At 45.8% G+C, this 15,592-nt stretch overlaps 1 protein-coding gene across 2 annotated transcripts in view; it reads left to right on the forward strand.

Annotated features, from left to right (window-relative positions):
• LOC138515803 (broad substrate specificity ATP-binding cassette transporter ABCG2-like) overlaps positions 1 to 15,592 on the forward strand; it is a 570,220-nt gene that overhangs the window by 390,123 nt on the left and 164,505 nt on the right. For both annotated transcript variants that reach the window (XM_069630538.1, XM_069630539.1), the window contains exon 10: positions 14,076 to 14,161. In XM_069630538.1, coding sequence (XP_069486639.1) covers positions 14,076 to 14,161 — 86 coding nt within the window. The remainder of the gene's footprint in view (positions 1 to 14,075; positions 14,162 to 15,592) is intronic.

Genomic DNA, 15,592 nt, shown 5'->3' on the forward strand with positions numbered 1-15,592 from the left:
GGTCACAAGCCACTGGCTTACTATAGCGGCACTCTGGACGCAGTAATGCAAGGACATTTCGCGTGCGAGCAATCTCTCGCTGCTGCCGCGTTCGCCATTGAAAAAAGTGCCACAATAGTAATGGGCTGTCCAGTAACACTGTTTGTGGAACACTCATTATTTGCAATATTAGAGCGATCAAAAAGCACATTAACAACACAACGCGCCACAGCATATGAGATAATATTGTCCAGTGCAAACATCCATATAGTAAGATGTAAAACTGTAAACCCAGCCACATTCATCACGGAGGCGTGCACAATAGAAGACATGCAGAACCACAACTGTGCAACATACACCGGTGACGAGGGTCAGGATCAGGTGGTTTTTGAGAATGCCCTGAACGAGGGAGAGGTGTACTTCGTGGACGGGTCGGCCTCAATTGACATGGAGACAGGAGAGAAACATGTGGGTATGGCAGTGGTACGATTAGAGGAAGGTGAATATGAGACACTAGTGCAATACCGCCTCCCATCACACTATTCAGCCCAAGCAGCAGAACTAATAGCACTAATAGAAGCATTGCATGCAGCTAAGGGGTGCGCAGTAACAATATACACAGACTCAGCATACATGACGACCACAGTACACGGAGGGTTGGCACGGTGGGGGCGGAGAGGGTTTCGACGAGCAGATGGAACACCTGTCCAACACGCAGAATTGTTAAAAGAATTGATTGAGGCACTGCAAGACCCCACGGCAGTGGCAATTGTGAAATGCCAAGCCCATACTACAAACACAGATCTTGTATCTTTGGGAAACGCGGCAGCAGACGCCGCCGCCAAAGAAGCTTCATACTTTCAGAAAGGTGAGGTAGGGGAGTACATGTTGCACCACACAGTAAGCCAAGAGGTCCCCACAGGATATAACATGATGCTCACACAAGAAATACTAGAGCTGCAAGAGGGAGCTAGTGCAGAAGAAAAATTGCTATGGACTAAGAGAGGATGCAGCAAATCACCAACAGACTTATTGTGGCGACAAGAGAGTTCAGGAAAAGTAGTGATGCCAGTTACGTTGTTAGAAATAGCCTTTCAACAACTACACTTCCCTGCACATAATGCTAAGCAACACATAGTGGCAGAGATACAAGAGGATTGGTTTGCACCTTGCCTCCAGGAACACATCACTAGGCTGGCATTGGAATGCACGACATGTCAAATTTACAACTCAGGAATGACATTACGCACACTGAGAGGTACAATACCAAAACCCAATGGCCCATTTAGAGAGCTCCACATCGATTATGTAGATATGGGAGAAAGGTGCAATGGGGCTCGTTACATGATTGTGGTCGTATGTCCCTTCTCAAGGTGGGTGGAAGCGGGCCCCTGTGCACGTCCTGACGCGAAGAGCGCCGCAAAGTTCTTAGTGAGGGAAGTATTCCCGCGCTGGGGAATTTGCGACGTGATTCGCTCAGACAACGGCACTCATTTCGTTAATGAACTGTTCAAGGAAGTGACTACATTATTGGGAATAAAACACAAATTATGTTCAATTTATCATCCTCAAAGTAATGGCGTAGTGGAAAAGATGAACGGCCTGCTGAAAAGCAGGTTGTCAAAACTATGTTTTTCCCTAAAAAAGACCTGGATGTACTGCCTACCTCTGGCCCTGTTCGAATTGCGCAATCAGCCAAGCAAAGACCATCATTTATCCCCACACGAGATCGTCACGGGAAGGAGAGTGCACACAACACATTCGCCTCTCCGTGAGCGTTCTGATGCACACAGAAGCGCTGCGGTATTAGGTGAGGAGTTTACCGACTACTTGAAAAAATTAGCACAAGCAGCGCGCGTAATTGCAAAACAACTTGCCCCGCCCTTCACAAGAGAGGAAGGAAATGCAACAGAAGCAGTAACACAGCCGGACAAACAGTCACAGTTGATGCCAGGCGACTACATATATGTCAGAAGTTTTGTGAGAAGGTGGAATGCACCACGTTTCCATGGCCCTTATGAGGTAGTGTTTTGCACGCCCACGGCAGTAAAGGTGAAGGGCCTGAGATATTGGGTGCATTTGACAGATGTACGCAGGGCGTATAGCGCCGTGGAAGGTGAGGTACAGGACGAGGCACAGGCAACAGCGGACAATGGAGTTGTGCGGAATGAATGATGGGAATTTTGTGTGCATTAAGTGATGAACATTGAACGCGACTGGCGCATGGCAAGTGTACTAAAATAAATATGTATATATATATATACTTTTTACAACTTTTGAAGGTTTTTGTGGATTTCTTGGTTTTGGAGAAGTTTTTTTTTCTCTCACTTTCCTTTTTATATATGAAATAATGTACGGATAGTAATGATTGTAAAATTACCTTGTCTGTGGACACACCCCCTCCCCCACCCACTCCCATACCTTGTCGAAACAACGTCACAACGTTAGAAATGTTTACATGCTTGTACTTAATGCACTTTTGTGTTTCAAACAGGATTTACCATGGCATCCAATGGGCAGCCTGCAACTAATAGATTTGTTAGATTTAGAGAAATGTTAGTAGATAGATTTACATATTCATACGAATGTGGTTTATCAATGTGTGTTATTGTGTTCTTCATATCAATATTTTGCCTGGTGACATATTGGTTCATAGCGTTCATCTCTATCGAGATGAACGAGGGGGGAGGGGGGAGTAACACCACCCTGGCCCCTGGGACGAATTCAACTACAAGTATGAATATTATAGAAGGTGATTTTTTGGTCTGGGATGGATCACACTTTGTATGGGGTTACTATACTGCACCACCCACTGCTGCCCTGTCACAATCAAGAAATTTCCAAAAAGAAATGGAAAATGACACAATGTCCCTACCTGAAATATATAACAGCCCCACTACCCTTCCCGCCCCGATACAAAACAGTGATTTGTTGTTTATTGAGGAAAATGGGAAAGTAATTACGATGACAGAACACAAGTTCCTATATGAGGAACTGGAAAAGGGGGGTGGGAAGGAGGAAGGGGGGCCTAGTTTTTCACCTATCGAAACTAAAAGGTATAGGAGGGGGGAGAAAAGTAGGCGAAGAAGAGAGACAAGTAGGAGGGGGTATGATGAGTATTATGGGTTAGGCTTAGACAAGATGGAAGACCCACGACACCCCCACCAAGCAAATAAATGGTATGCAGATATGAGTGCAACAGCTAAACAGACAACCAATGAAAGCTGTTATGTCTGTTCGCTCATCCCCCATGCATCAGGCACACCCAAAGTGTTGTTGCCAAGAGAATTGCCCATTGTGGATGCCCAATGTCTCCTTCATCTCACACTGTGTAGAATAAAGAACACCTTCCAAGCACACGATGTCTCTTTCAAAATGATACAGAACGACAAAACGTGCTATCCAAAAGCGTCTGGAGTGGTCTGTCTTAAAGAACCCTTTTTTGCAATACAAGGGACACTGTTTTCCGAAAACAGATGGAAAGATGAAGAAATACTGTGCAAAGCGGAAGTACTGAGAGGTGTCCAACCAGACAAGCCCGGTGGATGGAAAAAACGTGCACACCAATATGGAAAGAACACATCTCTAAACTAACATGGGTAACAGCGATGGAGAAACCCTTCAAGCTACAAAGTGAAATAAAAAACGAACTATGTTTCAAGGGAGAAGGAAAAGTGGCAATGGGAACGAATAAAAACTGTAACAAAACTCTCACCATCCCAGACATGAAAAAAGGAACAGCAGCGCTAATGGACACATACTGGGTATGCGGGAATCAGGCTTACTTGCACCTTCCCCAGGCATGGAGTGGCAGCTGCTCAATGGCCACTTTGCACTCGGCCCTAATGGTGATTCCAGAAAGTCACGTCGACGAAAATAAAAGGACGCAAGGAAACGTGAACCAAGGTGCAACATCTCCCACTGCAAAAGCGCACCTCTATGTCCTGTCCTCCGGAGGGAAGGAAGAGGAGCTATCACGGAACAAGCGAGCATCGAACTACATATCACAAGCATCATCCGATTTATTGGCACAGATCCCAGACAGGTATCGCCTGTTCAGCTCCGTGGAAACATTTTTTGCCTCACTAGTTTCAAGTGTCCAAGCAAGAGCAAATGCAAAATGGCTCCAGATCACACGGTGGGAACTGATTCAGCTGGCCAATGACACTGAAGAAGGGTTCAACATAATAAAGGTGGAACTACGAGCTCTGCGACTGATGACCATGCAGAACAGGTATGTTCTGGACCTGTTAACGGCGATGGACGGAGGTGTTTGCCGAAAAATAGGAAGTGCCTGCTGCACGTTCGTACCTTCTGAAGACGCAGAAAATGGATCCCTGTCCCACGTCATTGAAGCAGTACATAACCTGGGAGAGAAGATGAAGATGGAAGGTGGGGCTAAAGATAGCTCATGGTTCGACAATATCTTCTCCTGGGTTCCCTCATGGCTTGGAATGGCAATGAAGTTCTTGATACCAGTTGTGGTGTTCCTCCTCGTGGTGTTCTGCCTGTGCCAGGTGGGCCTCCGATGTTGTGCTAACGCAGTCCCTAACGGTGCAATGATGATGGTGACAATGGGCAACTCTGGTGGTACAATTAAGGCGACACAAGAAGTACATGTACAGACAGGAACAGATAACACTCCCAGGTACCAGTTAGTGCCTATGTACCGTGATAAGTACATAGTAGACAAACTATGGCACACCACTATCAAAGAACCCCGAGATGTGGAACTGGAATGGTATGAGGAGGTCTGGGTAGACTTGGAAGAAACTGGTGACTGTATATATTTAACATGTACACCAGACGAGTATGCTAGAAGAGGTGAGAGCTTGAGGGGGGTATGTAGGGCATGGATGCCTAGAAAAGGAACACCTGCATGGGATGACGCAGTGATAGAGGAACAAGAATGTAGAAGATTAGAAGAGCTAAAGAATTCGTTACTTTAGTAACGAAAGGGGGGAAATGTAGGGGAGGACTGGCCGCGAGGCCCTCCTCACCTACAGCCTTCTCCCCAGGTGAGGACCATGACTCGGTGGGCGTCCCCTCATGCCACCCGGGCCCAGGTGGAGGAGGGTTCACCCGCCGACGACATTGCCCACACATATCCGTTCCCTGCATATACCAAAATTCAGTTAGGCTTAGAAGCCATCTTGTCTAGCAAAGATGGCGTGAGTTCAGCGCACTGTAGCGCGGCCCCCACCTTTGGAGGGCCTTCCATGCATCTCTGCCGCCGCAGCACCATGGCAGCTCCGCTGCGAGCGCGTTCCCATGAGAAAGTTGGGTACGAGCTAACACCAGATATTAACACTGTAACAGTCTGTTATCCACAATGTAATACTGCACCCCGTGTGACCTGGTCCGCGAGGCCAGGGCGACGCAGAAATGAATTCAAGTAGTGGTATTAGTGAACTACTCTTCTTAAACAGAATCTGCAAACTATGAATTAGCCATAAAAGTGAAATGTTTATATGACTTCACATTGTGACTGTACTAATGCTGCTAGATCACAGAGAAAGTGTCTTTAAGTCATATGTAGACACATGAACCCCTATATGTCTTCTTAAGTCACCCATAGTGGCAACCGTCAATCTCTGTGGTCCATAATATAGTTCTACCTCGTGTACCGTCGAATGTATATAAATACTTAAACACTGTAGTAGATATAATACCATGTAATGAAAAGGTACTCGGACCGAATGTATTAAAGAAATGTGTAACGAAATTGAAATATAGATGTGTGTTTAAATAAGATCAAAATAAGGCAAAACATTATAAAAGTTCTGCATTCAAAAGTCAGCAACGCACGAGGAAAAAACCTTTGTGAATATATGCAAGGCCATTCTCCCTCCCACCCTACGAAGCCTGCCAGATGAAGAAGCTAAGGCATGTGCCGCACTCCCTCACCTCCCCCAACCAAGCTGGAGCCGCTTCAGAGAGTCAGAGGCCCCGGTACCGCACCCAAGGCCACAGCCCGCCACCTGTGTTATTTACAGCACGGTAATAAACCCACGTTTGAATCCACAGATCTACCAGCACCCTCTCGTAAATCCCACAATCCCTCTAGACCACCCCAAGACTCATGACCCCGTGCAAAGACGACCCCCAACGCTGGGACAAGACACAGAGACCCATTTATATAATAACTTCTAACGCAGCAGACAGACATGTATCATTCGGCTCAGGCCCCAGAGCCCAGCCCCTCGACCTAAAATACCGGTCAATAGGACACAGGTAAATCTCACCCCAACCGACAACCACCAGACCTCTCACGAGGTGCATTCCTCATGTGTTGCATTTATTTTATAAGAAAAACTGCTGAGCGATTTATTGATGAACTTAAATGTCGTTTCTTGAATAACTGCAGTGTGCATGGCCTAGGGCAAACGAGTCAGGAAAGGTATTCATCTTTGTCACAGGCTGCCCCAGCATACCAACACCGCTCGGATGACCTCAAGCTGGCCTGCCAGGCCCAACCCAACCCACGAGGCTGACCAGTGACGTCCTCACGCCAAGACCAACCACGCTGCAGCAACACCTATAGTTAGTCGACGCCACCCAATCCCAATTAACTTGTGCCCCCTATAGTGTGTAGGTTCTGATGACGTTTTTTGTATTAGAAATACGCCTGTCTTTGCTATTGTCAGACAGAGCGCTCTCGGAGGTTGCAGAGTTCTTTGCATGCCCTATTCTTTGGATAAACTCCCACTTACGCTCACCTGCACTCTGTCTTGGCCTTATTCCCATTACGGGAGAGTCCCTTATTGTCTCTCATTGCGGGGAGGATCGTGCTGAAATTGGGGGCGCTTCCTTTCAGTTGCAAATAGCAATGTATACCTTTTGTGACGGGCTGTTTGAGTAATACCCAATTGACCCAAAAAAACGGGCCCACACTAGCATTTTGCGTTTTTGGTTCTGCTATTGCCCTATATAGACCAGTCAATGCTAGTTATTGCTTTGTCTGCCTGTCATAGTCATAATATTTAAGTTAATTACCTACCCAGGTGCTGCCAGCAGCCTCAAATGCCCCAGTAATGACACTGAATGACAGTCAATGCCTCTTCTGATCGATTTAGTCATTACATGTAATGGACCGTTTTGTATGTTCAGGTATCAACACCATGACCCTTTTACCCCTGAATTCACTGTTACCTCGATGGTCTTGAGGCCTCTATGCAAATCACCCTGCAAAAAGGGACCTTTTTGAATTCTTGAGGAAAACAATGCAGTTTAAAAAAAGTTTTCAAACTGCAGGCTTACGGATATCTTTGCACATCATAAGGGTACAGTAAGTACTTGAAGTTGCGTGTTGCATGCAAATATTCTGTCGCTGGTCTGCAATCATTGTGTAGTATGTTAAAAGAATTTTCACAACCCACTGTGGAGCTGACATATTGGATCTCACAATGGCTGAAAAATGGGTAATTTGTATAAGTAGAAGACCAGCATTCGCCATATAATTTGGGAGATGCTTATTCAGTCCTGTTTTCTTTACATTGTGGGAATTGCCTGTGGATCATGCAGGGGTGCGGTTATAAGAAACACTAATGTAACATGACATTGTAGATTTCCTTTTTCTGTTATAAATCAGGGGCAACAAGTCCCTGAATGCAGATAAAAAACAGGAATGGATAAGCTTCTCTCAAAGTGGCACTAGGCTTACCGATGCAAAGAACATACATGCTTTCTGACGAATCCAGGGTATTATCTCTTCTCCCCAGTGGGGAGCCACCCCCTTTGGGACTAAGGAGATGAGCCCACTAAGCTTGACACCCCTTAAGGGAAAGGGGAAGATGTATCCCACTGGGGATAACCCCCCCCACACCTTAGAGGACAGGAAATACCCAGAAAGGGATATGTTATCCTCTCTTATCGCCAGATCCCAATCTCTGTGTTCACCATATGGGAGTTAAACTGTATGAGAATGTCAAACTTCCTTTGAGAATGCCTGGTGGTGTTTCTGACCATCTGTATTCACCATCCTCGCCTGGAACGAGAGAACCGTGGGTAATGCCACTCCTGAAGGAGTTGGTTGTAACGAGCCAATCAGATCTGAAAAGGAAGAGAAGAGAGACCCATGGAGGTAGAGCAGCCCGGAGACCTCCTCTTGGGAGACGTGGCAGGACAGAGGGAGTGTACGCCAAGTGTGGTGAACCCACAGAATGCTCACAATCCCTGCCAATCCAGGATTTAGAAGCACCTGGCCCAGCAGAGTACATAAGAATGACAACCGCCCGAAAAGTGGATAACCACCATACAACTCCTCATCTCTTTCCTCGATCTCCTTTTCTTTCTCACTGTAACTCAAAATTGTATGTGTTACCCTGTGGGAGACTGCATCAGCCTTGCCCGCTTGGCAATAGTTAGCCCAACCTTTGGTATAAGCATGTACAACACAAGTGGGTAGAGTGACTGAGCAGCCAGGCTTATCTCAAGAGGGCTCAATGTGAGCTGTAGGTTTATAACATAGAGATTCACAGTGATAGGTATTGAAATAAACACTTAAACTCAAGGTTTCTTGATTAAACCATTATTTATTAATTTAACCGTCAGTTGTATAAGCCTTCTTTAGAAGGGAGCAAATATGTAACACAAAAATATACTTCAATAAATACACACTCTCACTTTCACTAAATCAGTAGATACCCATTTGGGGTGACTTAAATAACTGGGACACTGTGGACATTGATGCATCACTGGCACATTTAGAACAGTTCTGAGTTTGGTGTCAAAAGGAAAAGGTTAGGGAATAAAACAATGGTTGACAAATATTCTTAAGCAGGTAAGTACTTTTGGAACCCCCTACCCCCAATGCAAAGTAAATTAACCCTTTCCCAGCTGCACAAGTCATAGAATGTGTGTCTTTAGTTGAGGGACAGTTAAAGCACAAAGTCGAAGGTGAGAAGACTCTTTCAGGGAGCCAGGACAGCCAATGTCAATTAAGCAATCTCTAGGGGAGCGGAAACATTTCTTGGCGTTAGGTAAAAATGTTTTAGAAATCTTTGTAGAAAATGAAATCACTTTTGGGCTACAAGCTGGGAGGCTTGTGAGGGGCAAAGCTGCAAGCAACTCTGCAAAAGGCAACCAAGACAAGTCTCAACTGAGAGCTAGCAAGGCTACACAACAAGAGGTTACAAAACCTTAGGTCTGAAGAAATTGGTTTCGACTGGTGCTGTTCCAATTGTAGTATGGCAGATCCTGTTGTTCCTGGGCCCCAGTTGTGGGGACAAGAGGGACGACGTCTGGGGACTCCTGCACTACGGTTTGAAGGTCAGCGGCAGCAATGGGCAAACTTCAGATCAGTGGCACTTTGCGGTTTCAGCTTCTTGAGAATAGCACCACTGCGGTTCTCGGATACCTCATGGGCTTTCCTCACATCTGGGGTCCAGCGCTCTGTTGAGGTGGCTCAGGCTCAGTCAGTTCTGCTTCATGGGAGTCCAGAGGATCTTCCTGTAGATTAGGTCTACTTAAAAATGATGCACTCGATTCTGGTGCTCCTCTACCAGGCAATCGGTTCCTGCAGCAGCAGTGGAAGTACAGCCACTAGTCCAAGAGGATGTCTGGACAAGTTCATTTTGGAATTGATTGGAGCACCAACCCAAGGGGAGAAGTCGTCCTTGCAGGGCTTCTCTAGTCGAGACGAATTCGTACTCTAGTCAGGGCGAATTCGGAGCTTCCGCACTGAAGCAGGGCTTCACCAGGCAAACCAACGGTCTAGGAGTTGCAGCAGATGCCTCTTCCAAATTTTTCTTCGGACTCCTTCGTCCAGTGGTCGACTCTGCCTTCCAAGCGAAAGACCTCACCTTTTATTAAGGTTTCTCCCATTCATTCGCAGCCTAGCTGTCACTCACACAGCAGGGTGGCTGCCCTCCAAGGACAGCCAGCCAGCCAATCACCGTTGGGTGCATTCCTGTAACCAAGGGGATTAAGCGCAGGGAGTTTCAGGCACCTCCTTCACTTCCTGCCCTGCCAGCCACGCTGGTGCCAGTGGTGGGCTTCACTCATGAAACCCGCCAAAGACAAAATGAACAAAGGCACCAAACCTGGTTTTTCGCACAGAGTAAATCTCAAGAAGGACCTTTCCAACTAGAAATAGCGAAAAAAGATGACCGGGGCCATTTTGACAAAAGGGGCACCCATGGGTGCTTTACTGCAGCTGCAATTGCAGCCCCCCGGTAAAAATACACAATGGTAGGAAAAAGTAAACCACTGCCATCAACCATTAATTGTAGAAAGGGTAACGTACAAATGTTACATGAGAAACTAGACAAAGGGGATACTAAGTAGCTCCTCCAGCACTCTATTGTAAGATAGTGTGTGCTGGGTCTAGACAGTTACAATGTTTACTCTCAAGCCACCACCAACAGACTCCTTCTCACTCCCTGGATTTTTCCCCCAGACCAATGGGTCTTTCTCTTCCCAGGCTTATGGGACTTTCTCCTTACAGGCTTCGGGGAGGGAGGGTGGTTTCACCACTCATAGCTATGAGCCTTTCTCCTGCAAGTGCACTAGGTCTTTCTCTGAGGCCTGTCTTTCGCTTTCTGCCCCTCTGGGTCTTTGTCCTTCCAGCTCTGGGTCAATTAGTGTCAGTATACCCTAGGATCTACGTTAAAACAGTGAAGCTTTTACTGCGAGGTCAAAAACCTTGAGAGTAAAACAGAGAACCCCAACCAAACTCCCATATATTTTTTCATATGAATTTGTTGTTTTACCTTTGAGGTTTTCTACCTTGCAGAAATGGTCTTGGGTGTTTTGCAGTGATATCATACCCTACTGCCTCATGTCTCCTTCTTACCCCAGTTTTCTGAGCTTCCCTAGCCCCCCTCTTGCTCCATCTTTTCACTTATCCAGCCAGCTCTGAATGAGTTACTCCTCCTAACTCACACTGCCGTCTTCCTCAGGTCATGCCTTTTTTAGGACTTTGCTCCTAAATTCCATGATTTCTCTGGTGCAATGGAACTCCAGTGTGCTCTTTGTTAGCTGGATAAGAATTGACTTACATGCCCCGCACTTCGGTTGTCTTACAGATCTGATCTGGGACTTCGGTGGGCACGTCCCTCCCCTTGGGTGGTCCTCTCTCTTCCTGCCACATCCTGCTCCTGCCATGGGTTGGAATCCCTTAGCCTAACTGGTTTTAGCTGTATGAGTGTGGGGCCTGTAGAAGACTACCGATCGACCTCTCTCATTTTACCCTCTTTAAAATGTCTGTATAAACCTGGCTGGTTGACAAATATGACTAATGCACTTACTGTTGTACTTGCCTGCTTGTAACTTTGTAACAAACGCTATGATACCTTTGCTTTTGGGCGTTATATAAATGTAATAAATAAATCTGCAGAACCCGACAGGATAACTGGTCACTAGATGAAAGGAAATTGCCCAAGTACACCTTTTCCTCCGATCCCTTAGCTAGTAACGTTCAACACAGCTTTAGGACGATGAATTAAAGACACTCTTATCAACTGTGTGGAACGTTCCTGACAAATCTAGGAGAATTACTGCTACTAGCCCCACTCGCCCCCTCGCTTCTCCACCTTGCCTCACACCCTCTGGTCTTATTCCACCCTCCTCTCTCTTTCTCTCTCCTTCTGTCCTGCTATGTTCATACTCTCTCTTCTTTGCTCCCCTTCTCTATCCTCGTCTTTCTCCACACCCCTTTTCTCACCCCGCTCCTCACCTGTATCCCTGCCCATTTTCTCATCTCTCTCCTACACACAGTCCCCCATCCCCTAAACTTGCCACACTCTTTCTGCCTATCACTTCAACTGTCACCCCTCCTCCTTCTCGCCCTCACCACTGCTCTCACTATCCCCTTATACGCTCTCCCCATCCTCCAACCATACACTTTCTCTATCACCCTCACTCTCTCTAATACCGTCTACACTTTCTCTTCCCCCTCTGTCTTTATCGTTACTCTCCTTTTAAACTCATCCTATATCCCTCCACTCTTTATACAACTGGCATCACTCTCTCACAATCAATACCTCACCAGCACTCTGCTCCAATTCTGCCACCAACCTTTCAGTTATTTGCTCCACCTGGTCTCTTGTTCCACCTCCTGACCCCGCCCCTTCAAGCCACCCTCTGCACTTCATCCCATTTCCTTTTATTGTGCTCTCTTCCTAGTTTGACTGCCCACCACCCTCCTCTTTCCATTGATCTAGCTCTCATCTGATTCTGTGGGCAAATGGTTCCACAGGTGCAAGGTGCAAGGTTTTGTAAACCCATCCAGCCCCCGCCCCATTTTCAATCTTATGTTTGCATGGAAGCAGTAATGTGCTTAGGCTGCTTATTTTCCATTTGCCTTCCTTTCAGGTGCTGGTGAGATTTGTTGCAATTCCGGTTTGGGGGAAATGTGTCTTTCCTGCCCCCATCCCCTCAATTTTGTCTCCTAGTTTGTTTTTGTTGCCCCGCCATTCACCTCTGTTCAGAGAGAAAAATTCCAGTCCATTCCATTTCTCTTCTTGATTCCATTCCCCTGGTTCCAGTGTGGGTTTTCATGGCTGTACCCAGGTGCACTCTGAGAATTGTTGTATAGTAAAAGACAAAAGAGAATTTTGGCCAGAACAAATACTGTGAGGCATCCTGTGATAGAGATTGGTACCCACAACCTTTGCACTCAGGGACTGTTTCTGTATCGCTACAGCCCCTACTAGCACTTGATACCTGATGTCTGCACTTACCCTTGCACTTGCCACGAGCTGGCTGCACTTTTATTTATTGCCTCTTTATTTTTCTGTTATCTTATGTATTGCACTGCCCCCTGCCCTTACCAGTTGCTTTCCTGCACTCTTCCTCTTCCCCCATCCCCTGCACTTGCGCAATCTCAATGTCACCTGGCCTAGTAGGATTGTTGTCTCTGTTTTACCTCTGTTTCCCCTCCCTTGCCTCGTTGCGTCTTGAAACGCTTGTGTACAGGCGTGTTATAAATGCCTTATGATATATCATATCATATCATATCACATTAACATTTAAGGCACCTGAGAGCGTGTCTGGAGCTGCCCCCCTACTCCCTCACCCTACTTCTGAGAGGGGCCCCTGTTACCTCTGAACTGGTCATGACCCTACCCTGTCACCTTGTACGCTTGTGTCGATTACTTGTTAATATTTTGCTTTCTGCCTTTTAGGGCCACTTTCCTTTGTTATATTACTCTGATCCATTTTTACAGCACTTGCCTATTTTGCAGATATATAAAGAACATATTTGCAGTAATATGCGCTGCAGACCTTCCTTTATTGCTTGCTGTACTGCTTGCTGAGGTGAGTTCAGAGTGTACTTTATCACCACTCACTCGTCCTCGGAGTGTAAACAGAGTGCTCAGTCTGTGATAGTAGAAATGACTACAATCCCTAGACCAATGACTCTGGCTTGTTTCCTGCGACTGCTCACTGTAATCTTGCGAATCATTGGAAACAGTTACCTAGGTCTCTACTCCACTGTGTATATGCACATTGCTGATCCATTATCTTGTACATACCAGTATATATCCGTAGCATTGTAGCCTGCTTTATCTTGTACATATCTGTATATATCCGCTTATCATCGCTTTATGTACCTTGCTTTGCTGTTACATGTAACATTGTATCCTGACCTGTGCCCAGATGCCCACGGCCGGTGCACACTATAAATGAATAAACAATTACAATAGTCAGGAATGACCTGGGGCAAACCCTGTCAAATAATACTGGTTGCTCTTCTCAAGCCCTCACCAAATGCCTTGCAGAAAATCTCTCCAAAGTACCATTGCAATGGTTAGTAACAGCATCTATTATTGTTGGGCCTAGGAGAGGGGCGGGGGAGTGTGGTATGACGCACAATGTTAAAACTTGACATGATTAGGTGTGGCAGCAGTCTGTTATTAATTAGTTTTCTCTGGACACTTCCTAGAGTTCAGATAATTCACCTATATTTGCGCCACAGGTGAGACGGAATATTCTTAAAAACATTAGGAGAAATTTTATTTTTCACATTGTTATTTGAGGTATGGGTCATTTTCATAATTTGGAAAAGCTTCTTTTCAAGTAATCCTCGTCGTGGTGTTACATTTTTCAATGACCTTTCATCAGTATTAAATGTTTGAAATCTTTTTTTCTAGCTGGTTGTTGCAGTCATCCTGGCCTTACTGGTTGGTGCCATTTTCTTTGGGGTAAAGCCTGATCTGACTAGTGGTATTCAGAACAGGTGAGTGAATTAAACCACGCACTTGCTATTTGTGGTAAAAAAGTGAGAATTGCATAAATTGATACATCCAATGATTGCTCCTAAACTATTAGTAATGCAAATGTAGCTGCATCACTCCTTTTCAATCTTCATGGATCAGATTACATTGCACATGTATTCACTGTTTCATTCACAGCCAAATGCAATCCATCGACTACTGACCCACATAGTTGGATATTCGTCAACTGTGAAAAAGATTTTTATAAATAATGTGATCTGAAATATTTGTCATTTCTGTGCAAAATATTAAACTATGTAGTCACAAGTCAATGGAAGTGGCTATGACTATTCTTCCTTAAAACGCACGTAGCACTTACTGCATGGCAAATACAATTCTGTTCATTTACTGTGCTCTCTTTTCATTACCAATCCAAATGCCATCACTGTGTGCTATACCGTGCATATTGCAAGTGCTGCAAACTAGAGATACATGAGGGATGGACCCTTTGCTTGGGAGTGCTGGGTACATGTAGCAGAGGTTCAGAGAGTAGTAGGTTGTCACAAAATGTTCCCATGCTGCAACCTCTCTTGGATATTGCAGCATGTGCTTGCAGTATTGCGGTCAGAGTTGTAAAGCTGCTCTTATTCTTGTCCAGTCCCTGGAACAGTCTCTGATTGCGTGCTTCGAGCCACACGGTCCATTTTCTGAAAGAACCTCAACCTTTCCGGAGTCTGAGTATTGTAGTGGACTTCTACCAGGTTCCTTCAGAACACTGTGTGAAAGCTGAGGAGAAGCTTGCTCACTGATGTACTCTTTACAACATGTGTTTTAGTGGGTTTGATGTGATCTTTCCACATTTTTAAGGCCAAACACAAATAAAATGTAATTAGGACGATTTTCTGTGGCCTCCAAAATGCCAAAATATCACACTCTGAACCCCCTCTGTCCCCAAGCCACCCACCCGGGAAGGCGATCCTGCCAACACCCCCCTCCCACCCTCTCCTGCTGGATTTCTATGAATTTGGGGGCTTTTCACCCCAAAACCTCTCCTTTCATTCCTGTGACTCCCTTCCCAGCACAAAACATTTCCCCTCACTTTCCACCATTCACACACACAAAAACACATTTACCTGCTGCCCCCTCCCAGCACGACCACACACATTCCCCCTCCTCGCACACATTGCCAACACACACATACATACATACATACATACACACACACGCACACAATAACACTTACCTCACTGAAACGACTTCCTTCTCCTGACCTCACCGGTCAGCCCCTGCGTGCACTCGTGTGCAGCAGGGGCATGAAAGTTTGATTTACAAAGACCAGTCGCAGCGGTCTCCAAGTGGTCTTTGTAAATTGTTTTAAAAAAAACCTTTTGGTCTAGTTTTTCACTGCACACGGATTTAGTGTGAATTCCGACAGAACCTTCGGCATGAAAGTG

Source organism: Ambystoma mexicanum, chromosome 6q (genome assembly GCF_040938575.1).
Source record: "Ambystoma mexicanum isolate Mex_15411 chromosome 6q, UKY_AmexF1_1, whole genome shotgun sequence".
NCBI lineage: Eukaryota > Metazoa > Chordata > Amphibia > Caudata > Ambystomatidae > Ambystoma > Ambystoma mexicanum.